Below are 23,695 nucleotides of genomic sequence, written 5' to 3'. Positions count from 1 at the left end.
CTGATCTGTTTAGCAGTGGCTTTTCTCCCTTCATGCTTAAAGGGGTGCTCCAGCATTAACACTTTGTTCAGAACACTAAGCCAATGACATCATGGCCTAACCCCCTCCATTCAGGTCTATGGGATGGGGTGTGTCACGAACCGAGATGTGCGGGTGGTAGGATTATCTATAAAATCACTTTGTTTACACTAGACCGAATATAATAAAAAAATCCCTCTTACACCACCCCATTAACTCACTACCACCACCTGCCTATTTCAAGCAGACAGGAAGCCATCAATCCAATCTGGATATGCTACAATTCCCAAATATAATCTACTATCCCCAGTAGTATATTAAAAAAACAGGAAAAAGATTAATCCAAATCTATAATGTAGCCGAACAGGTAAATCTAAGACTATAACTTCAATCTCTACAAGGACAATGTATGTCTGTTTTACCAGACATAAGGTGGTACTTTAATGATAGAAATATTCACAGTACATATAAAAACAGATTAAGACAAAAGTTTCACCACACAGAAAATAAAAGGGAAAAAGTCCTTACTTACAAAAGTTAGAGTTCTATCCATGGGGTCTGGTAGGAAATGGCATCTGGCATCCAAAATTAGATCTTGTCCCCCATGCAAGCACCCCTGTCCCCCCACCCCCCCCCGGTCTGCAATTTTATACCCTGCTATGGACAAGAGACACCTATGTTCAGCCCCTGGGCAGGACAAGGAGGAGAGGTAGATGTTGCCACTCCCTTAATTGTAATGGCCTGATTTTCATGTTGTAATTTCTTAAAAATCCTCAAAAATAATTTAAACCTTGATACCTTTATGCCCAAAGAATAGAAAATGTCTCATGGGCCAGACACCCACATAATTGAGATATATTTGGGTTCTCCATCAAATCCTTTCTAGGGGTACCTGACATGACCCCCTTATTGTGTATGATTCACCCAGTGCATACATTTCAGGCAGGGATCAATACCCAAGGGTCATGTGAGGACTCATTTTAAAGGTAGTATGATGGAGAATCTAACTGTACAAGAAAGGGGCTGCGAGCATACTTCCCCCTGACAACCCCCCCCCCCCCATATTTCATATTTGGAAGATGGCATCTTCATCAATTGATTGACATCAGGCCTTAGAGTCTGCTTGGCTGTGAAGGTGTTACCTTTCCTGTCATAGAGCAGCTGTGTTAATGAACCCCCTGCTAGGACTAGTCACACCTATACCCAGGCTGGATAGACATGTAGGCTCCATGGTGCCCTGATCAAAAGAGAATTAATTGCCCCCCACTGGATGCTATTGCTCAGATTGTCCTCTCCGGACAGTTAGACCAAACAGAAGGGATTCTTTGAAATGTTCAGCGATGCAGATAGGTGTGTAATGGAATTCAGTGTGCATACCGATGAAATTTGGCAGACCATGTACCTCCAGTAATGAATGACAAGCAATCCCAATGCAACATGAATACATATTTTGCCATGGTATATGACAATTGCCCTGAAACATGGATATATGTTGCCATGGTATATGACAGGGTGTGTCTGCCAACATGCCCCCTCCACTAGATATGAATGGAGGGATTGTGGCATGTCACACCCACTGCTGCAGAAACTCTGCATTTGTTTAGAACACTGGGTGCTGCAGGGGATTGTGGGGTGCCCCTGCAACAGGATCCCCATGATCAGACATCTTATCCCCCTATCCGCAGAATATCCCTTTAATAAAGGAATGTTCAAGTGGATGGGAAGCTGCACAAACGTTGTGCACACAACTTTGTATAGACACCTTGAGGTGTTCCCTGCAATTAAAAACCTGAACATATAAAACACTGCCTTTGACCTGTGCACAAAGTAGAAACTCAGGTAAGTAGACTTTGAAAAGTAAGTCTACAATCAAACCAGGAAATAATGTGTAATCTGGTTCTAGTTATGAAATATGGGCGATTCATTCCATTTTGGTGTGTAATATTGGGCAATCCTCCTGAATGAGCCTGACACAGGTATTATCAGGGATACCAATATGTATGATGGAAAGCAGAGTAAAGAATACACGGCTCTAAGTGTTTATTAAAAAGAATAGTTCAAAACAGTTTAATAAAACCTTCATCTATAAGAATTGGCTTTGTGCTTTGGCAGAAAAGTGAAGTTCGGGGGAACAGGACCCAGCAACATTTCACTGCAAATGAAAACAAGAATGTTAAGTGATAAGAATGAGAACTGCAATATTTTAGGGTTATTAAACTATAGTAAAAAAGAATTTTTAAAATTTCTGATGACAAGAGGGTTAACTCTAGAGATGAGCGAAGTGACAGTAATTCGATTTGTCACAAACTTCTCAGCTCAATGGTTGACTTTAGCCTGCATAAATGAGTTCAGCTCTCTGGTGGGCTGGAAAAGATGGATACAGTCCTAGAAGAGAGTCTCCAGCCCATTGGAGCACCTGAAAGCTGAACTCATTTATGCAGGATAAAGTCAAACACAGAGCCACGAGGTTCTTATCGAATCATTGTAACTTTGCTCATCTTTAGTTAACGCCTTAAGGGACATGTAATGTACGGCCCTACAGTAAGTAACTTTAAGCACAGAACTGTACATTTATGGTGCGGCTATGAAGTGAGCACAGGAGCAACACTGTCTTCATCCATGGCAGGTCCCAGCAGCCACAGACCTATTGGTAATGGCAGGCACCAGTGATCGTGCTGATGTCCACCATTAGCACCTCAGCTGCTGTGTTTAATACAGATCACAGCATCTGCAGCACTTTATATGGCAGACTGAGATCCCCCTCACCTGCCTTCACCACTCTCCCAGGTTCTTTTTCTCTAATTTGCCAACCAGAAAATCGCCAATAATACTGATCAGTGCTATGCTAGATCTTATGCATAACCCTGAATAGTATTACCAATCTGATGATTGCTATAATCCCCTAGAAATATTACAGTGTAAAAAGAAACATTTGGCATCACCACGTGTGTAAATATCTGAACTATAAAAGTTAATCTGATATGGTGAACGGCGTAAATGTAAAAGCCCAAATTGGTCACATCACAAAAATAAATGTTAAGTCATAAGAGCTGGAGAAAATATAGCTGTGCATGCTCTCTTCAGACAGAGCGCTGAGATCACATGATGTCACTAAGACGTAGAGTTGACTCTAATACATATGCATAGTGTCAGGGTGGGCTTAGGAGTCTTACTACGGGGTTGAGAGGCGGCCAGCCGGCGTGAGAGATGCATTCAGTACGCTCATTAGAAATCCCAGAACAAAATCTCTCGGCGGCCATTTGACAAAAATAAGTAAAGTGACCCCTAGTTTAAATCCTGTTCACCCACACTATAATCCAGTCTATTGGGTTTAGCGTGGGCGAACAGGCAGACAGTTTTCCTTTAATGGCACAAGGTATACATTTATGTCCTATTAGCGTTAAAGGGGTACTCCGCTGCTCAGGGTTTGGCACAAACTGTTCCGAACGCTGGAGCTGGCGACTGGAGCTCGTGATGTCATAGTCCCGCTGGAGCCAGTGCCAGGAGCTTGTGCGGTCCTAGCCACCCCCTCAATGAAAGTCTATGGATGAGGGCGTGACAGCTGTCACGCCCCCCTCCTATAAAATCGCATTGAGGGGGTTGGGCTATGACATCACAAGTTCCCGCCTCCAGCATTCGGAACAGTTTGTTCCAAACGTTGAGCAGCGCAGTACCCCTTTAAGGGGCCCTAAGACCTTAGGAGCTGAGCAGCTGGGACCCTCCACTAATACCAAACAGCAATAATCATGCTGATGTCCAGCTGTTAACCCTTAAGATGTCATGATCAAAACTAGATGCCGTGATTAGCATTGATCAGTCTGGATCTCAGTCTCCTAACTCTATGAAGCAGAGAGCAGGGGAATGAACAGCAACACCGCACACTTCTCCGGACTCATCCTCTCGATTGGTATGTTCTCAGCACTTAAAGGGGTACTCCGGTGAAAACCTTTTTTTCTTTTAAATCAACTGGTGGCAGAAATTTAAACATATTTGTAAATTACCTCTATTAAAAAAATCTTAATTCTTCCAGTACTTATTAGCTGCTGAATGCTACAGAGGAAATTCCTTTCTTTTTGGAACACTGACATCACGAGCACAGTGCTCTCTACTGACATCTCTGTCCATTTTAGCAATCATGCATAGCAGAAGCATAGCAGATGTATGCTAAGGGCAGCATGTTGGCTCAGTGGTTAGCACTCCTGCCTTGCAGTGCTGGGGACTTGGGTTCAAATCCCACAAAGGACAGCAAAAAATAACACGTTATTATTATTATTAGAAAACTGTGGTCGTGATGTCATCAGAGAGCATTCCAAAAAGAAAAGAATTTCCTCTGTAGTATTCAGCAGCTAAGAAGTACAGGAAGGATTAAGATTTTTTATTAGAAGTAATTTACAAATAGGTTTAACTTTCTGCCACCAGTTGATTTAAAAGAAAAAAAGAGTTTTCACCAGAGTACCCCTTTAACTTTTGACACATCCTTTGTGACCGTGCCCATTTAAGGGGTTCATTGAATAAAAAACGAATGCTTCATTTTCCCTCTGGAGGCGCTGTAGGAAAAATAAATTGTTGCCAGTTTCACCACAATCTCTGGGAAAAGCTGCAGCAGGATGAACTTTGATCGACTTATCAAAAAGGATTATCCAAATAAGACAACAGATCTTTGAGTCTACTGACTACACACGTGTTGTGTAGCCATCTTGCATAGTGTGTAGCACAGGCAACCTTTGGCACTGCAGATGTTTTGTCAGCATTCTAGCTGTAAGAGCATCATGGGAGATGTAGTCCAGAACATCTGCAGTGCCGAAGGTTGTCTATGCCTGGTGTAGCATGTGACTTCGCTTTACCTGATCTTTATCCAGTCGGATACATTCTGACTAGCCATCAGCGTCTCCAGGTAGTCTCTTCCCAAATAATATGGAGGTCTCTCATTCAGCTTCTGAGGAACGCGCTCCAATAAACCAACGGGGATGTACCTGCCAAACACGATCACTAATGTATATAAAATCCAGTGCACATGACAAGATGTCTTCATCCAAATCCAAGAACACAAATGGGTTTACCAGCAATTCCTCAAACCACTCCTAACACCCTATTCCACTTTCAGAATTCAGGGCGTGCTAGCTCTAAATGGGTTTACAGCAGTGTTTCCCAACCAGGGTGCCTCCAGCTGTTGCAAAACTACAACTCCCAGCATGCCCGGACAGCCTTTGGCTGTCCGGGCATGCTGGGAGTTGTAGTTTTGAAACAGCTGGAGGCACCCTGGTTGGGAAACACTGCATTAGAGGTAACTGGTTGAAGGAGTACTCCGCCCCTAGCATCTTATCCCCTATCCAAAGGATAGGGGATAAGATGTCAGATCGCCAGTGTCCCGCTGCGGCACCCCCGATATCATTACTGCACAGAGCACGCTCGCTGTGTGTGTAATAAACGGCGATACAGGGGACGGAGCATCGTAATGTCAGGGCTCCGCCCCTTGTGACGTCACGGACCACCCCCTTAATGCAAGCCTATGGGAGGGGCGTGATGGCCACCACACCCCCTCCCATACACTTGTATTAAGGGGGCGGGCTGTGATGTCACAAGGGGGCGGAGCCCTGACATCACGATGCTCCATCCCCTGTATCGCCCGTCATTACGCACAGAGAGAGTTTGCTCTGTGCAGTAATGATAGTGGGGTGCCGCAGCCGAGATCCCGGGGGTCCCAAGCAGCAGGACCCCGGCGATCTGACATCTTATCCCCTATCCTTCGGATAGGGGATAAGATGCTAGGGGCGGAGTACCCCTTTAAGAGAGGAATATACACATAGCGCTCCAGCATGTCAGAGTATACAAATCTGGTGCCACATTCTAAAAACAATCATAGCTGGCACAGGTTTCCTTCACAAATTCTCATGTAAATTATAATATATCTGAAGTTTTTTTTTTTTTTTTTTTTTTAAGATTTGAGATCCATGCAAAAAACTGAAACTTACCTGTTTTGTGCAAAAATTAGCAACATTTTTTTTTTGCTGAGGTTGCCTGCAGTAATGGAGTGTAAATCAGAAGGGATGGAGGCAGGTAGGGACCCTCCACCAGTCTGATTGGGACCCCAAGATTTAAACTTTGATCACAGTGTGTAATAGGTTAATACCAGACATCGGCAATACTAGTCATAGATGCCCACCCACCCCACAAATATTCATTGAACGTTCACTCATGTGAATGTGAGGTGGGCAGGCAATTGGAGCAGAGGAAGGTGGAGGCAAGGAAGCTGGGTATGCCAGGTCCCACCTTGATTACACAGAGCTGGCGATAAACATATTAGTAATGCCGGATAATACATTGTATTTCTCCAGAATGGGCACCAATCTGGGTGAGTAATATAGGACTTTAATACGGTTCGCCCGCACTATAAAATCACATGAGGTCAAGCAACCTGTGGACTTAAAGGGGTACTCCACCCCCAGACATCTTAGATAAGATGTCTGATCGTGGGGATCTCTGCTGCGGCACCCCAGACATCCGGTGCACGGGGCGAACTTTGCTGTGCCAGATGACTGGTGATGCGGGCCACAGGCTCGTGACATGACGGCCAAGGGAGGGGGTGTCCCTGCTGCCACACCCCCTCCCATAGGCTTGCATTGAGGGGGGCATGACTGACATCACAAGCCTCCACCCCGCATCGCCAGTCATCCGGCGCAGCAAATTTCGCCCCGTGCGCCGGATGTCTGCGGTGCCACAGCCAAGAACTTTGCTGTGCCGGATGACTGGTGATGCAGGGCAGAGGCTTGTGACATCACAGCCACGCCCTCTCAATGCAAGCCTACGGGAGGGGGCGTGACAGCCGTCACGCACCCTCCCATAGACTTGCATTGAGGGGGCGTGTCAGTGAAGTCACAAGCCTCCGGCGCTGAACCCAATGCTCTAAACAAATGCCAGGTGCAGCAGGGAGATCGCGAGGGTCCCCAGCAGCGGGACCCCTGCGATCAGACATCTTATCCTTTGGATAGGGGGATAAGATGTCTAGGGGCGGAGTACCCCTTTAAATAAAGGGGACAACCAGGATAAAGGTATGTTGTATTTCAATAAGTGATAATTGTGTTCTGCTGGGACATAAGGCTGTGTTCACACCAGTGCTTGAGCTCTCTATTATCTACATAACTTTTCACTGCAAGAAACAAATCAAGTCTAATTGCTCGGTTACAGCAAGTGCTGTGTGGACATGGACACCCAGCTATGGAAAGATGCTATAGAATAGGTGTGAACAGAGCACAAAACACACAATAATATAAAAGAGTACAATATAAAAGAAGATGCACTTCCTCACCTGCACAGGAAGGACAACCACTCCAGCATGAACTTCCTTGTCCTTTCCACCCCCTGCGTATCTGAGCCCCAGTGCTCCAATCCATAGTTGGTAAAGTCTCGGAGGATATCGAAGCGTTCCGAAGAGGATATGTCCCAGTGCCGCTGTTCTTTTATCTCTGTGAACAGCCAGGGTTTCACCAGCGCCCCCCTGCAACCAGGAGAATCAGCTTAATAAAAGGAGGAGAAGATCTCCATAAACTTCTCCCTCAACTATATCACAAATATGGGGAATTTATTAAAGCAACCAATCAGATCGCTTCTTTCATTTGTAACAAGGCCTCTGCAAAATGAAAGCAGTGATCTGATTGGTTGCTATGGGCAACTTTTCCTTTGCACAGGTTTTGATAAATCTCCCCCTATATCAGCGTTTCCCAACTAGTGTGCCTCCAGCTGTTGCAAAACTCCCAGCAGAATGCACATCCACTGACTCAAATCCGGTCATGTGGTACATGGACGGTCAACTATTTGACCAGACATGTAATAGGACATTTCCCCTGCAGTGGGCGCTGCAAGGCAAATACAGTAATCCCTCAACTTACAATGGCCTCAACATACAATAGTTTCAACATACAATGGTCTTTTCTGGACCATTGTAACTTGAAACCAGACTCAACATACAGTGTACGGACAGTCCAGATCTGTGAAACGTGTCAATGGCTGGAAGAACCGACCAATCAGAATGAGCATTCACTGGTAAAACCCCTGTATTACTGAAGTGTATGCACTGACATGTCTGGTAGCGCCCCCTACAGTACAGGGAGGTATTACACGTGCTCTACTCTTTACCTGTACCAGGGTTACCTGCTCCTTTGGACACCAGGTGAGGGCGACTCCATGTTACTTTTTTAGGACATTGCGTGTACTGTACAGGACCCCGAAGAAGCTCCTGTCCTCTACATAGACCAGTGTTTCCCAAGCAGGGTGCCCCAGCTGTTGCAAAACTACAACTCCCAGCATGCCCGGACAGCCAAAGGCTGTCCGGGCATGCTGGGAGTTGTAGTTTTGCAACAGCTGGAGGCTCCCTGCTTGGAAAACACTGACATAGACAGTGATTACAGCTCCCTGCAGATCTTTATTACTTTTATATGTAAGGATTTGCTTTATCTATATTAGTTATCTACTTATTTTTCTTTAATTCTCACTTTTTCCTATTTTTGGATGACATTTTGGACCTTTAGAACCAATTATCAGGTTTCCATAGAGTTCTGGTCTCAACATACAATGGTCGTCCCAGAACCAATTAATATTGTAACTTGAGGGACCACTGTAGCTACCTGGCCATGGCCCTTGCAAAATCAGCTTTGTCCGCAAACTGAGCTATGATGAAGTTTAAACATTTTATTTTTAGGTATCTGACTTTTCAGTGACATCTGGGCCACATACACACACTTCGGTTATCAAAAACTTTTCACCTAACACTTCGGTGTGTCACTCCGATTTCCTCCTTTCCTTGCAAAATGAGAGGCCCCCAGTGTGTGAGGCAGTGATGTTCAACCATAAGTGCCGCAAGCTAACTGCACTCACTGATATACTTCATCTTCTCTGCAGCCTGTCTGTAAAATTATATCTCCGCTCCCCCGTGTGCTGGCTGATTTCCCCCGTCCATATGATGTATGTGATCATACATGGCACTCTGCTTCCTCTGTAGTGTTAGGGCGGGTTCACACTACGTTTTGAAGATACGGCCCGTATCGAATTCATTTGAATGAACCGACCGGAGTCATATAATGACGCAGTATAACATGTTTTTAAGTCCGGTCAGATAACTGGATACGGGGCAAAAAATTAGCCGACTGGAGTCATGACTCTGGTCAGCTCAATCAAATGAATGAGATGCAGGCCGGGTCCGGCTGGGGTACGGGAACGCCCAGTTTTCACTCCCCCAGCCGGATGCGGTTCCCGTATCATCAAAACGTAGTGTGAGAACCCAGCCTTACGCTGTGTAGGAGCAGTGGAGGTGTCAGAGTGATGTGTATGGTCACATGCTTCTCCATAGGATGCCATGATATTAATGGCAAAGCCAGCACACGGGAAAACGGGGGAGCGGAGCAATAGGCTTACAGGGGGGGTTGGGCAAGCTACCTACAGGGGGTTGTCCTACCTACAGCAAACTACCTATGGGGGGTCATCCTCCCAACAGCAAGCTACCTACGGGGGGGGGGCGGGGGGTCATCCTCCCAACTGCAAGCTACCTACAGGGAGGGGTCCATCCTCCCAACAGCAGGCTACCTACGGGGGGGGGGGGGGGGGGGGGGGTCATCCTACCGACAGCAAGCTACCTACGGGGGGGGGGGGGGGGGGGCATACTACCGACAGCAAGCTGCCTACAAGAAAAAACTGGTGTAAGAGTTCCGGGGGAGGGAAAAAAAAAAAAAATTATAAAAAAAAAAAAAAAAAAAAAAAAAAAAAAAAAAAAAAGGTGCCATCTAACCAGGACACCTATGGTCACCCACAACACTGACCTGGCCACCATAATCCCCGAAACCCCGGTCTCCAACGCTCGATTAGCATCCTCAAAAGAGAAGATATCTCCATTACCTGGAAGTAAAGCGTCAACATCACAGATTATACCAACAGATAATGTGATTTACTAAAAACATAAAAACAAGCTCCTAGTAGAACCTTCATGTGCAATTTCATCTCAGATAAAGCTAAAAGAGGTACTCCACTGCCCCAGTGTCACGGTCACACCCCTCATGTCATGCCACGCCCCCTCCATAGACTTGCATTGAGGGGGCGTGCGCGGGACGTCACTGGCGGCGTGGCAGTGACGTCACGACCCCCGCACCCAGCGTTCGGAGCAAAATATTCTTAATGCTGGGGCAGTGGAGTACCCCTTTAAAGGGAAATTCTGGCTGAAACATTTTATCACGGGCATTAGGAGGGCGGTGGTTAAACAGCCGCCCTGCTCCTCCGTCTCACTGTGCAGCACCGTTTCCATGGCAATTACGCGGCTCAGGTCCCGGCATGCTGTCTTGTGATCACTCGCTTCACACAGGGGTGTGAAAAGCAGAAGTCACTTTTTCTATGCAAGTCTATGGGGGGAAAAAAACGAAAAAAAAAAAACTGAGCTGAATTCTCCCAAAAACAGCACCACCTCTCTCTGCAGGCTGTGTGTGGTATTGCAGCCCAGTTCCATTGAAAAGCATGGAGCCAAGTTGTAATACCACACACAAACCCTGGGATATCCCCGAGAAATATCAGAACTTTACTCCTTTCTAAGTCATAACAGAACAGAAGAACATCTAACACTCAATCATCTGCTGGAGACACAGGTCGGAGATCACTCACAAATGTGGCTGTAGCAATTGGCGTGAAACTTTCTAACCTACGAGGTGGAACAGGAAGAAACGGTCAACTTGAAGCACTCACCAAATAAGGGCAGGGGCTGCGCAATTTTAGCGCATTGTTTAATATACTCCCAGTCGGCAACTTTTGTGTAACGCTGCTCCCGGGATCTTCCATGTAGCTATAAAGAAATAAGCAAGCAATGACAAAAAAAAATAAAAAATAATTTTTTATAAATAAATAAAATTGCATTCATTCTTCAGAAATCCGCACTAAATATATATATAATTTTTTTTTTATAATAATAATAAATTAAAATTTTAAAAATTCTCCAGATCACATGGGCTCTGTAAGACGGTTCAGCAGTGTTTCCCAACCAGGGTGCCTCCAGATGTTGCAAAACTGCAACTCCCAGCATGCCTGAACAGACTTTGGCTGTCCGGGCATGCTGGGAGTTGTAGTTTGGCAACACCTGGAGGCACCCTGGTTGGCAAACACTGAGATAGATAGATCAGGGCTGCAAATAGCTAATATTAGGGATTCCACTGTTTTTTGCAATTAATCTTGCAGCCCTTCTATCTATTGACAAGAAATAAAAGTATCTAGTGCAGTGATCCCCAAACTGTGGCCCTCCAGATGTTGCAAAACTACAATTCCCAGCATGCCTGGACAGCCGTTGGCTGTCCAGGCATGTTGGGAGTTGTAGTTTTGCAACATCTGGAGGGCCACAGTTTGAGGACCACTGATCTAGTGTGGTACTAGCTAAACAGTTCCCCTTTGCTTAAAGGGGTATTCCAGGAATTTTTTTTATTTGACTATGCTACAGGGGCTGTAAAGTTAGTGTAGTTCATAATATAGTGTCTGTACCTGTGTGTGACGGTTTTCTCACAATTCTTCTGTGATTTTCCCCCCAATATTTATTTTTATCAGCATACAAAATTACTGTTGTCTCAGATTTTTCCCAGGTTGCAATGCGGCCGAGACCTGACATCACTAGTCAGCTGATGACAGTGAGCCTGTCTGCTTCAATGGGTGGAGAGATCGCTTGGTGGGAGAGACATCAATCTGCAACAGCTGTAGGCACCCAGATTGAAAACCACAGGTCTTTTGAATGGATGCAGCTCATTTATATTTCAACGGGTGGGGTGGCTGATGTGTGGGAGGGAGGAAAATTGAATTATGGGATTTGTAGGCAGAAAAACTCAAAGGAAATACCTGATGTCATGGCCACGCCCCTTAATGCAAGTCAATGGGAGGGGGCGTGATGTCATCACACCCCCTCCTATAGACTTGCATTGAGGGGCGTGGCCATGATGCCACAAGTGCCATAGCCGACCCCCCGCAGCCAAAAACAGCATTTAATTACGAACTTTGGCCAGTGGAGTATCCCTTTATAGAAAGGGCCTTTAAGGACCCTGGTGGCCCCATATACTAACACTATTAGTCCCCATGTACTGGACTATGTAAGAGGTTTTACTATGAAACAGCGAACTTACTGTAACCAGGGACACCCCCCAATCCCGAAGCTCTGGGATGAGTTTATGGGCCAGGTTGACCTTTTCCTGGACCCCAGTCCTGATCTTCACAGTGAGGGGCACGTCTAGAACCTGCAGGTGTTTATAAAAAAAAATGTATAATAAATATATATATATATATATATATATATATATATATATATATATATATATATATATATATATATATCTATCTATCTATATCTCTTTCTTTTAATTATTTAAAATTTTGGACAAAATAAAAATAAAAATTATATTATATTATATATATATATATATATATATATATATTTATTATTCTAAAAACTCTTAATATTTGTTATTATTTATTATTAAAATATTATATAATAAAAACTAATATTTTTTTAATAGAGTTATTAGAATAAAGTGACATTATCTGTTACATTTTATTCTACAGTGCGCACAATATATCATCATTAGTCATTTCTGAGAGTTTGTTTTTCTTTTTTTCCCCAAAGTTAGAGAAGAGTGACATTGTAATAACCAGTTCCCCCATCAGTGAATGCGGCTATTGTGAACGACGTGCTCCAATGGACAAAAATCACAGCTTCTATATTTGGGAAGTGACCTGAAGAGAGAAGTATAAGGCTCACGAGGGCGGACATGGTCGATGTCTTCTCTGCTTGTTCCTTAAAACAGATCACTAATGATGGGGCCTTAAAGGGTACCTCTCATCAAATAAACTTTTGATATATTTTAGATTAATGAATGTTGAATAACTTTCCAATAGCATGTTAATGAAAAATATGCTTCTTTCTATTGTATTTTTCCCGATCAGTCCTGTCAGCAAGCATTTCTGACTCATGCTGGAGTCCTAAACACTCAGAGCTGCCAGCCTGCTTTGTTCACAGCCAAACAGGCTGTGAACAAAGCAGGCTGGCAGCTCTGAGTGTTCTCCTTTGTGAACAAAGCAGACTGGCAGCTCGTAGTGTTTAGGACTCCAGCATGAGTCTGAAATGCTTGCTGCCAGGACTGGTAGGGAGACCCCTAGTGGTCATTTCTTCAAAGTGGAAAATTAAATAGAAAGAAGCATATTTTTTGATAACATGCAATTGTGAAGTTATTCTGCATACATTAATCTATAATAAATCAAAAGTTTTTTTGATGAGAGGTACCCTTTAACGGTTACAGCCAATAATATTACTTCTTGTTTTACACAAATGTCGCCTTCAGCTTTATTGCTCACAATTTAGGGACAGTCTATTCCTGTTCCAGCATGACTGAGCCCCAGTGCACACAGCAAGGTCCATAAATCTGACAGCTACAGTCAAATAGATGTCTATGGTGTCATAGTAAGGGGGTCCACATACTTTTGGCCATACAGTGTATACCAGCAAGACGTAAAATGGTTTAAAGGTGCAGTATCTGACTACAAGGTGTTTCTTTGTAGTCTGTTACCATGGAGACACAAGTCTGCATGGAATCTGTACACACAACAGTAGAAAACTTTTAAAACAAAATTATTTACAAAACTGCTTCATTTTTGATGAATTGGCGGAATGAGATACAATATAAAAGAGGACCCAGTATTTCTTACAGAGTTCATGCCTCTCACAATGTCTTCAAACTTGTTTGTTCTGGTCATTAAACCACATCCTCCACCCTGTAAAACAGAAATATTTTCAGGAATAAAAAAATAAATAAAAATAAAATAAACTATTGCAAGGTAACGTACTGTGCGGTGCTTGTTACTGGATGAAATAGGGTACAGCAGCACTCATTTTAACCCAAAAAACTTACGATAGCACCCAAGAAAAAAATATAAAAAATATTTGAGGGGGGCAAAATGTTAAAAAATAAATACATTTTGAAAATACACACACACACACACACACACACACACACACACACACATTATATATATTTTATATACATATACACACACAATGGTCCCTAAACTTACAATATTAATTGGTTCCAGAAAAAAGTGAGGATTAACGAAAAATAAGTAGAAAACTAATAGAGATAAAGCAAATCCTTACATATAAAAGTAATAAAGATCTGCTGGGAGCTGTAATCACTGTCTATGTAGAGGACAGGAGCTTCTTCAGGGTACTGTACAGTACACATTGTCCTAAAAAAGTAACATAGAGCCGCCCTCACCTGGTGTCCAAAGGAGCAGAGAACCCTGGGGCAGGTAAAGAGTACAGAACATGTAATACCTCCCTGTACTGTAGGGGGCGCTACCAAAGAACCAGTCAGTGCATGCACTTCAGTAATACAGAGGTTCTACCAGTGAATGTCCATTCTGATTGGTCAGATCTTCCAACCATTGACACGTTTCACAGATCTGGACTGTCTACATTGTATGGTGAGTCTGGATTCACTTACAATGGTCCAGAAAAGACCAACGTTGAGGGATCACTGTATTACATATGGATAGAATAATATATATATATATATATATATATATATATATATATATATATATATATATATATATATATATATATATATATATATATATTTTTTTTTTTTTTTAAACAGTGTACTTTACTGTTAGAATGAAATGTTATCTTTATTCCGTATGTCTATAACACTTATTTTTCCATATATGGGGCTATATATGGTCTGTGTAGAGGTCACAGTGCAGGGAAGGAGAAGAGATCACCTGATACCATCATGGTCACTACTCCCTTCCATGCACAGTTTATTTCTTATATAGTTTACATGCACATGAAAAATAAAAATAAACATTTGCTAAAACCTATCCATACCTTCCTATAGACCAAGTCGATAGGACAACCAACATTAATATCCACAAAGTCGACCTCAATGCTTTTGTTGAGCAGTTCGGCACATTTGGTCATTGTGTCAGGGAAGGCGCCCTCTAGCTGCAGGAAATAGGAGACACATTATTCAAACCAGAAATGAAGTTTTGGGGAGGGGGTAGCTACTCTTCACACTGCCCTGAAAAGCTTTTCTCACTTTATAAAACATGACTGTGAAGAATATAGGGGGAGATTTATCAAAACCTGGGCAAAGGAAATGTTGACTGGTTGCCCATAGCAACCAATCAGATCGCTTCTTTCATTTTGCAGAGGCCTTGTTAAAAATTAAAGAAGCTATATGATTGGTTGCTATGGGCAACTTTTCCTCTGGACAGATTGTGATAAATCTCCCCCATAGAGTTCTCAAGTCCTAAAGAACAGAAATAGATAATTAATAGATATAATAGATGATATAGATATAGATTAGATATAGATATATAATGGGTCATCATTAAATCATTGATGCTCAGAATCCTGACTTAAAAGGGGTACTCCACCGCCCCAGTGTCAAGAACATTTAGTTATGAATGCTGGGTACGGGCTGCGGGGGCCGTGACATCACACCACGCCCCCTCAATGCAAGTCTATGGGAGGGGGTGTGACGTCATGACCCCCGCACCCAGCATTCTGAACTAAACGTTAAAAGGGGAGTACCCACTTTAAAATCTGAGACACTAATGTGTCACCTCCCCTTCAGTGTTTACCAAGCACAGCGCTGTACATTTAGTGGTGGCAGCACTTGGTATTGCAGCTCAGAGTAATTCCCATTTAAAGGGGTACTCCACTGGCAAGCCTTCTGAACGAAATGTTCCGACCGCTGTTTTCTGCAGGGGGTCAGCCATGCCCCCTCAATGCAAGTCTAAGGGCGGGGGCCCACCACCATTACTAGTCCTACAGCACTATCTGTTTTAGGGATCGACCGATATTGATTTTTTTACAGCAGATACAGATATTGTGTGAACTTTCAGGCAGATAGCCGATAACTTATACCGATATTTCTCCCCCCCACCCCCCTTTAAATCAATGACCTGCAGCGGCTTTTGCGGGGCCAGAGACTGCCGTCGCCCGCTTCTCTCCCCCTACCTGTCCTGGGGTCCTGAGTCCAACCGCCGCCACTGCCCCATTGCTTCCCCCATCCCCGGTGTTATAATTATCTGTTCCCGGGGTCCGCGCTACTTCTTCCTCCGGTGGTGGCCTGCGCTGTCACTGTGCGCTCTGACGGTGACTTCGCGTTGAGGACGGCACAGCAACAGCGCACAGCAACAGCGCACAGCAACAGCGCACAGCAACAGCGCACAGCAACAGCGCACAGCAACAGCGCACAGCAACAGCGCACAGCAACAGCGCACAGCAACAGTGCAGACCCCGGGAACAGGTAATTATAACACCGGGAATGGGGGAGGCAATGGGGCAGTGGCGGCGGTCTCTGGCCAGAGGATAGGCTAGGGGGAATCGGGAAGCGGCGGTGGTTGGACTCAGGACCCTAGGACAGGCAGGGGGAGAGAAGCTTGCAGCTGCAGCGGTCTCTAGTAGAGATGAGCGAACTTACAGTAAATACGATTCGTCACGAACTTCTCGGCTCGGCAGTTGACTTTTCCTGCATAAATTAGTTCAGCTTTCCGGTGCTCCCGTGGGCTGGAAAAGGTGGATACAGTCCTAGGAGACTCTTTCCTAGGACTGTATCCACCTTTTCCAGCCCACCGGAGCACCTGAAAGCTGAACTAATTTACGCAGGAAAATTCATCAACTGCCGAGCCGAGAAGTTCGTGACGAATCGAATTTACTGTAAGTTCGCTCATCTCTAGTCTCTAGCCCTGCAAAAGCCGCTGCAGTTCATTGATTTAAAGCGCCTGCATTATTGGCAACGTAATTGCCGATACCTTAGAAAATTGTGAATATCGGCCAAACCGATAATCGGGCGATCCCTAATCTGTTTTATTTCAGCACAGCTGCATCCATGCATTACTGTAACTGGGTCATATGATCACCAGTCTAACTCACACAAAGTTAGTGTGCATATAGCGTCCCACAGGATGTCAGATCAGGGTCTTGCTTTCTGTGAACTACAGGATGACATCATCGCCTATCAGATCGTTCCTGCTAGCTCCCAGATCTATATACTGCTGCTATCTCTATGGATCCGGACACATAAGGGGGAGATTTATCAAAACCTGTCCAGAGGAAAAAGTTGCCCAGTTGCCCATAGCAACCAATCGACTCGCTCCTTTCATTTTTAACAAGGCCTCTGCAAAATGAAAGAAGCAATCTGATTGGTTGCTATGGGCAACTTTTCCTTTGCACAGGTTTTGATAAATCTCCCCCATAGTAGTTATTAGAGATGCAAAATATCTGGACATTTTCAAGCCATGGAAAAAAAACTAAAGTTTTCTACATCTGGTATTGAAATCTAACATCAATCGTCACCAAAAGGGATGTACTGCTGCAACCAGCCAGGCCTACATATGCAAAGGATAAAAACATTGGGGGGAGATTTATCAAAACCTGTGCAGAGGAAGAGTGGTGCAGTTGCCCATAGCAACCAGATTGCTTCTTTCATTTTCCACAGGCCTCTTTAGAGGCCTGTGGAAAATGAAAGAAGCAATCTGATTGGTTGCTATGGGCAACTGCACCACTCTTCCTCTGCACAGGTTTTGATAAATCTCTCCCATTGTTTACAAACCCCATTTCTACTTTACTGATCACCCCAGTCATGTTACAACCGACCTGCACACCGAACAGGTCCTCGGTATGGTGTCTCTTCATCAGTGCCCATTCTGACGGCTGCCCCTGGAGGAGGTTGGTGCACATGGCCATCTCTCCGCACGTGATGTCTGCTCCGTACCGCTTACATATTCTTCTATATGGAAGATTCCCACACTGATGATAAAAACAGAACATTACGATAATATATAGCATAATGCAATAGTTAATGTACTATCCTGACCCCATGCACACTCAGTTCAGGTGAACATGCAGGTGTGTCCCTGAAGAAACGGTCATGCTGAAATTCAACATACTCGACCCTTCTTTCCCCTCCAATATCTGCCATTGTGGGAGAATCAGGACACCAGGGAACACATTACAACATAGGACTATTCTGCCTAAACTGCTGGGCTTGGCCAATCTTCAACTCAATTTTTAAACTTCTCACAGCTGAGGGTTTGTTACAACTGTATCCAGTCTGGACAATCCTTTGTGAGCTCTAGGCTGATAAACCAATCTGATAGTTTGGCACAATGTATCTAATGTGTTTATCTCACAGAGCATTGCCTGGGTTGGAGACAATTTTTGCAAACTTACTTGTGAAACGCATCAGCAGGTCTGTAAGGGTCAAATACACACTACTAAAATTCAGGGATTTCTACCTTTACAAAGCGCAGTCAGGGGGGGATTTTCACTGCTTGGAATCAGGGTTAGGCTGCGTTCACACGGCCGTCTAGACCCGTCCCGTTCTTCTTCCGTCAAAAATAAAAGCGGACTTTGAAAAAAAAAAAAAAAAAAAAAAGGGACAATAAAGGGACGCAAACAGATGTTATCCGTTTGGATCAGTTAATAAACCAAAAAAAAAAATAAAAAATTATTTTTTGTTCTGAGCATGTTCAGAAGTAAAAACGCATCAAAAACGGATTGAAAAAAACGGATGCAAACAGATGACATTAAAGGCTCAGCCATTTTCCATAGACTTCAATGTTAAATTTACTGCATCCGTTTTTCTGACCGAAGAAAAAAAAAAAAAAAATACTGCCTGTTCCGTTTTTTCTGCCGTCAAAAAATAAAAAAATAAAAAATATGGAAATGAGTGCAGATGGGTACAAATGGATTGTAAAAAAAAAATACCATTGACATGAATGGGATTTATTTTTTTTAAAACAGTTTTTTGATCAGTTTACAGCCTGCTAGAACTGAACCAAAACTGGGATAAAAAAAATAAATAAAAAAATAATAATAAAAAATAAACACGTGGACAGACGGCCGTGTGAACGCTACCTCAATTTCACAAGGAATTTATGGAAATCCTTGAAATTTAAAAGGGGTATTCCAGGAAAAAAAACTTATTATATATATTATATATCTCAACTGGCTCCAGAAAGTTAAACAGATTTGTAAATTACTTCTATTAAAAAATCTTAATCCTTTCAGTATTTCTTGCTCTCTGATGACACGTGTCTCGGGAAACGCCCAGTTTAGAAGAGGTTTGCTATGGGAATTTGCTTCTAAACTGGGCGTTTCCCGAGACACGTGTCATCAGAGAGCACTTAGACAGAAAAGAACAACTCAACTTCAGAAGCTCATAAGTACTGAAAGCATAAACAGATTTGTAAATGACTTCTATTAAAAAATCTTTAACTTTCTGGAGCCAGTTGATATATATAAAAAATTTTTCCCTGGAATACCCCTTTAAAATTACCCTGGAAGAATTGGTTATTCCAGGCAAGCATGTTCATTCTTTCAGCGAAATTCAGATCCGCGTCGTAAGTTCTGCTATGGAACTTCCGTAGTGTGCAGTGACTGGGATTCTGCTGCAAGCAGATTCAGTAGTGTGTAGAGATGAGCAAATTTACAGTAAATTCGATTCGTCACGAACTTCTCGGCTCGGCAGTTGATGACTTTTCCTGCATAAATTAGTTCAGCCTTCAGGTGTTCCGGTGGGCTGGAAAAGGTGGATACAGTCCTAGGAAAGAGTCTCCTAGGACTGTATCCACCTTTTCCAGCCCACGGGAGCACCTGAAGGCTGAACTAATTTATGCAGGATAAGTCATCAACTGCCGAGCCGAGAAGTTCGTGACGAATCGAATTTACTGTAAATTCGCTCATCTCTAGTAGTGTGCATGGGGCCCTAAAGATTTTTCAGGCTTTGGATGTAAACAAGCCAGCATGTAAACTGACAGAAAGTCAAGATTCTAAAATGGTTGAGAAATTCAAAAACAGTAAAGTACATTAGACTTTAAATTATATAAATATGCATTTTTTAAATATTTATATGCAAAAATAATACACATATACATGTAAATATTTTTTTAAATAAATTATATACACACACACTGTATATAATTTATTTTAAAAATAAATGTATATTATATACTTTCAAAATTGATATTTACATAATTTGAGAACATAAAATGTAATATCAAATTATATTAAAATACATAAATATCAATTTACATAATTCGGAAGAATTTAGCAGTGATCCTTATGATTGAAAGCAAAAGAAAATCCAGTGCGATTACCCCCTGCCCTCCTCCATCCATTATATGGATTGCTGCAGCCAATAGGGGAGATTTATGAAAATCTGTGCAGAGGAGAAGTTGACCAGCTGCCCATGGCAACCAATCAGATCACTTCTTTAATCTTTCAGAGGCCTTATCAAGAATTAAAGAAGCGATCTGATAGGTTGCTATGGGCAACCGGTCAACTTTTCCTCTGGACAGGTTTTGATAAATCTTCCCCAATATCCTTATTATGTAATATACAGAAAACATGAGCCTACACTATAGACCAGTGTGCCTCCAGCTGTTGCAAAACTACATCTCCCAGCATGCTGGGAGTTGTAATTTAGCAACAGCTGGAGGCACACTGGTTGGAAAACACTGCCCTAGACCATCTTTGTTTAGGAACAAAACCAATGGCATTTACAGTGACGGAGCATAAGTGAAATTGTATAGATTTATAATGGAAAGAATACTGACCGTAGTTAACGGAGCGAGGTACAATTTGTTCCGGAAATCAATCTGTGCAGAAATATAAAGTAAATAAAAATGCCCAATATTATTCCTATTCTTTAGACCCATTTGGGCAAACCCTTCCCAGGATGGTGGTCAGCAATTCAATGCGGGCCCAAGAAGGACCCCCTCCCCAGTGATTGTCTTAGCTGATGGAGGTGCCTTGACAACGCAGCGTTACACGGCGCTATTCAGATTTATGAGAGAACATGTTCTATAACCCCAGACAAGAATTCTGAAAATCAACACGACTACAACTTGTTAACCTAAGAGAAAATGTATTACCAGAAAACAACCTATTTCAATTAAGTTATGTTAATATGTAAAAAAAAATAAAAAAAAATAAAATAAAATTATAAAATACATATGAATTTTTATTTTTATTAAATTTTCCTATCTACATTTTAAAATAATTCTTAAATATTGCAGTTTTCATTTTGGCCACTAGGGCTGATAAAAAAAAAAAAAGAAAAAAAAAAAAAAAAGAAAAGAGTACTCCGGCAAAAATTTACTTATCCCCTATCCACATGATAGGGGATAAGTAGCTGATCTCTGGGTGTTCCGACCGCTGGAGACCCCCGCAACCTCCTGGACGGGACCATGGCGCTCTCAGTTGAGAGCGTGTCATGTATTGGTAGAAGGTACGCGCTACAATTATTTCTATGATGCGCCAAGGATGCCCAAGAGCTGTATTTATCAAACGGAAAATGGAAAAGGACCTCATTCATCCAGGCGCTGCCGGTTAGGTCATCAGGTGCACAAAATGATGCAATGTATACCTTGGAATATTGTATACATGAAAGTTTATTAAAAAATAATAAACAACATACAGATTACGCGTTTCGAGGGTGACTCCCCTCTTCCTCAGATCAGGTGTGCTGTCATACAACAAACAGGAAAGTATTTATGTGAAAAAAGGGCGCCAAAACACCTAAGGGGGCGTGGCCAGGAAGTGGGATGTAACCAAAAAGCAAGTGTAAACAGGTAAAATAAAGTAAAGAAAAAAAATAAAATAAAATAAAATAAAATAAAATAAAAAAAAAAAGGTCTGTATAACGCGATGCGCTCATGTTTCCAAGGACGCGTCGCTAAGGTGAGCGCACTGGTGCGCGTGCGCCATCCCCGTCTGTATCTGCCGGAGAGGCTGTACAACGCGATGTGCCCATCCCCGTCTGTATCTGCCGGAGAGGCTGTACAACGCGATGCGCCCATGTTTCCAAGGACGTGTCGCTAAGGTGAGCGCTCGGCTTTTGCTGCTCCGAGCGAGAGATATTATAAAGCATAACTGTGAGGCAGAAACATGGAAAAAATAAAAATAAATTAAAATAAATTAAAAAAAAAAAAAAAAAAAATATGTATGTGTGTGTGTATCTATAATTAACATATCTATGTAGAAAGCAATCTAGTAGAGAAAATTGAAAAGAATGTAAAGAGCAAGGGGAACGCATTGCAGCGTGATTCACAGGCTCTATAGGAGTATAGTAGCCAGCCTGATGAATGAGTGTTGGCATTAAAGGGGTATATATAAAAAAAAAAAAAAAAAAAAAAAGAAAAAAAATGCATAAATGCATAACATATAGAATGCATAACATAGTAAATTATGAAATATAAAAAATATACATATAAAATATATAAATAAATGTCAAAAAATAATAATAATAAAAATACATAAAGATGGCATATAAAAGATAAAAAAATACAGATCCATGTATGTATACACATACATCCACATGCACAACTACTCAGAATTATTGAATAACGACAATAGGATTGGGAGATACACATATCAAAATTAGGGCTGTAATGGATTAAAAAAAATAAAAATAAAAAATAAAAAAAAATATTAATAATAATAAAATAATATACATATAAATATATATATACATACATATATATACATATATATATACATATATATATATATACATACACACATACACTACATAAAGAGCACTGAATGGATGATTTATTAAGAGCTGTATTTGGGTCTTTTAGGCGCTCCCGTAGGAATGAATAGACTGTGTGCCGACTGCAGCACGTGCTCCTTACTGACCGCCAGGTCCCGACCCAGTTATCACTAGGGGCCCCAGCACTCAAACACCCCGCGATCAGCTACTTATCCCCTATCCTGTGAATTTTCCCAGACATCTCCTGCGGTGTCCCGGCACCGTATTTCATACTGTGCCTTGGTGGTAGTGGTGGAGGGGGTCCCCAAAGTCAGAGTCCCTGTGGGGGTTAGCCCCTAGTCACCCCTTAGTAAGTTAATATTATCATTGGCCAGCCCCTGTCCATATAAGGGAGCTGCAGCCATTAATCTCTAGACTTGTGCACTAGAAAAATTTTCGTTTTGTTTCTGAAAATTTTTTCGGTTCGGTAATATTTTCGGTTTTGATTTTTCGGATACATTCGGTATTCGCGTACATTCGGTAAATCTTTTTATTCTTTTTTGGACTTTAGCGATCCTAACAAATCCTAAAAAATTATGGAGATACCTTTTTTATTAAAATTTTGTAGGGTACCATAAATAAAAAAGATACAGTAGTGATGGAAAAAAATGTAACTAACGAAATGTATCTTTTTTTATTATGAAATGTTTATTTTTAAACAGGGATCAATTTATGTGAGCGGGTAAAGCAGTAAAAATGTAGCCGACAATAATAAAAATTTAGTGTGTGCGTGTTTTTCACTTTTTTTTTAAAAACATTTTTTAGGTAGTACTACTACTCCCAGCATGGAACACACTGTTCCATGATGGGAGTAGTAGTTACCTGTACTACTTGACAGATCTCCGGGGTCCCTTGCGATCCTCCTGTATAATGTATAAATGCGGCGGCCGCTCTCCTATGGTCCCCTGCACTCACGTATATATACACACATATTCATATTTCCCGCAGAGCTGCGATTGGCCAGATGGTTCCAGCCAATCACAGCTCTCCGTGACAAATAGGAATATGTGTATATACACGGCCGTGCAGGTGACCATAGGAGAGCGGCCGCCGCATCTATATATTATACA

General features: G+C 42.4%; 1 protein-coding gene across 2 annotated transcripts in view; it reads right to left on the bottom strand.

Annotated features, from left to right (window-relative positions):
• Positions 1-2,043: 2,043 nt before the first annotated feature.
• Positions 2,044-23,695, bottom strand: part of DUS3L (dihydrouridine synthase 3 like) — a 113,309-nt gene continuing 91,657 nt past the window's right edge. For both annotated transcript variants that reach the window (XM_056519064.1, XM_056519063.1), the window contains 10 exons: positions 20,647-20,688; positions 17,684-17,836; positions 14,906-15,022; positions 13,726-13,791; positions 12,150-12,260; positions 10,738-10,834; positions 9,828-9,903; positions 7,325-7,513; positions 4,863-4,991; positions 2,044-2,170 (listed from right to left, as the gene is read on the bottom strand). In XM_056519064.1, coding sequence (XP_056375039.1) covers positions 2,098-2,170; positions 4,863-4,991; positions 7,325-7,513; positions 9,828-9,903; positions 10,738-10,834; positions 12,150-12,260; positions 13,726-13,791; positions 14,906-15,022; positions 17,684-17,836; positions 20,647-20,688 — 1,053 coding nt within the window. In that variant the 3' untranslated portion in view covers positions 2,044-2,097. The remainder of the gene's footprint in view (positions 2,171-4,862; positions 4,992-7,324; positions 7,514-9,827; positions 9,904-10,737; positions 10,835-12,149; positions 12,261-13,725; positions 13,792-14,905; positions 15,023-17,683; positions 17,837-20,646; positions 20,689-23,695) is intronic.

Source organism: Hyla sarda, chromosome 5 (genome assembly GCF_029499605.1).
Source record: "Hyla sarda isolate aHylSar1 chromosome 5, aHylSar1.hap1, whole genome shotgun sequence".
Classification (NCBI taxonomy): Eukaryota; Metazoa; Chordata; class Amphibia; order Anura; family Hylidae; genus Hyla; species Hyla sarda.
The sequence above is the reverse complement of the archived record's forward strand: the minus strand, read 5'-3'. Positions and strand labels throughout refer to the sequence as shown.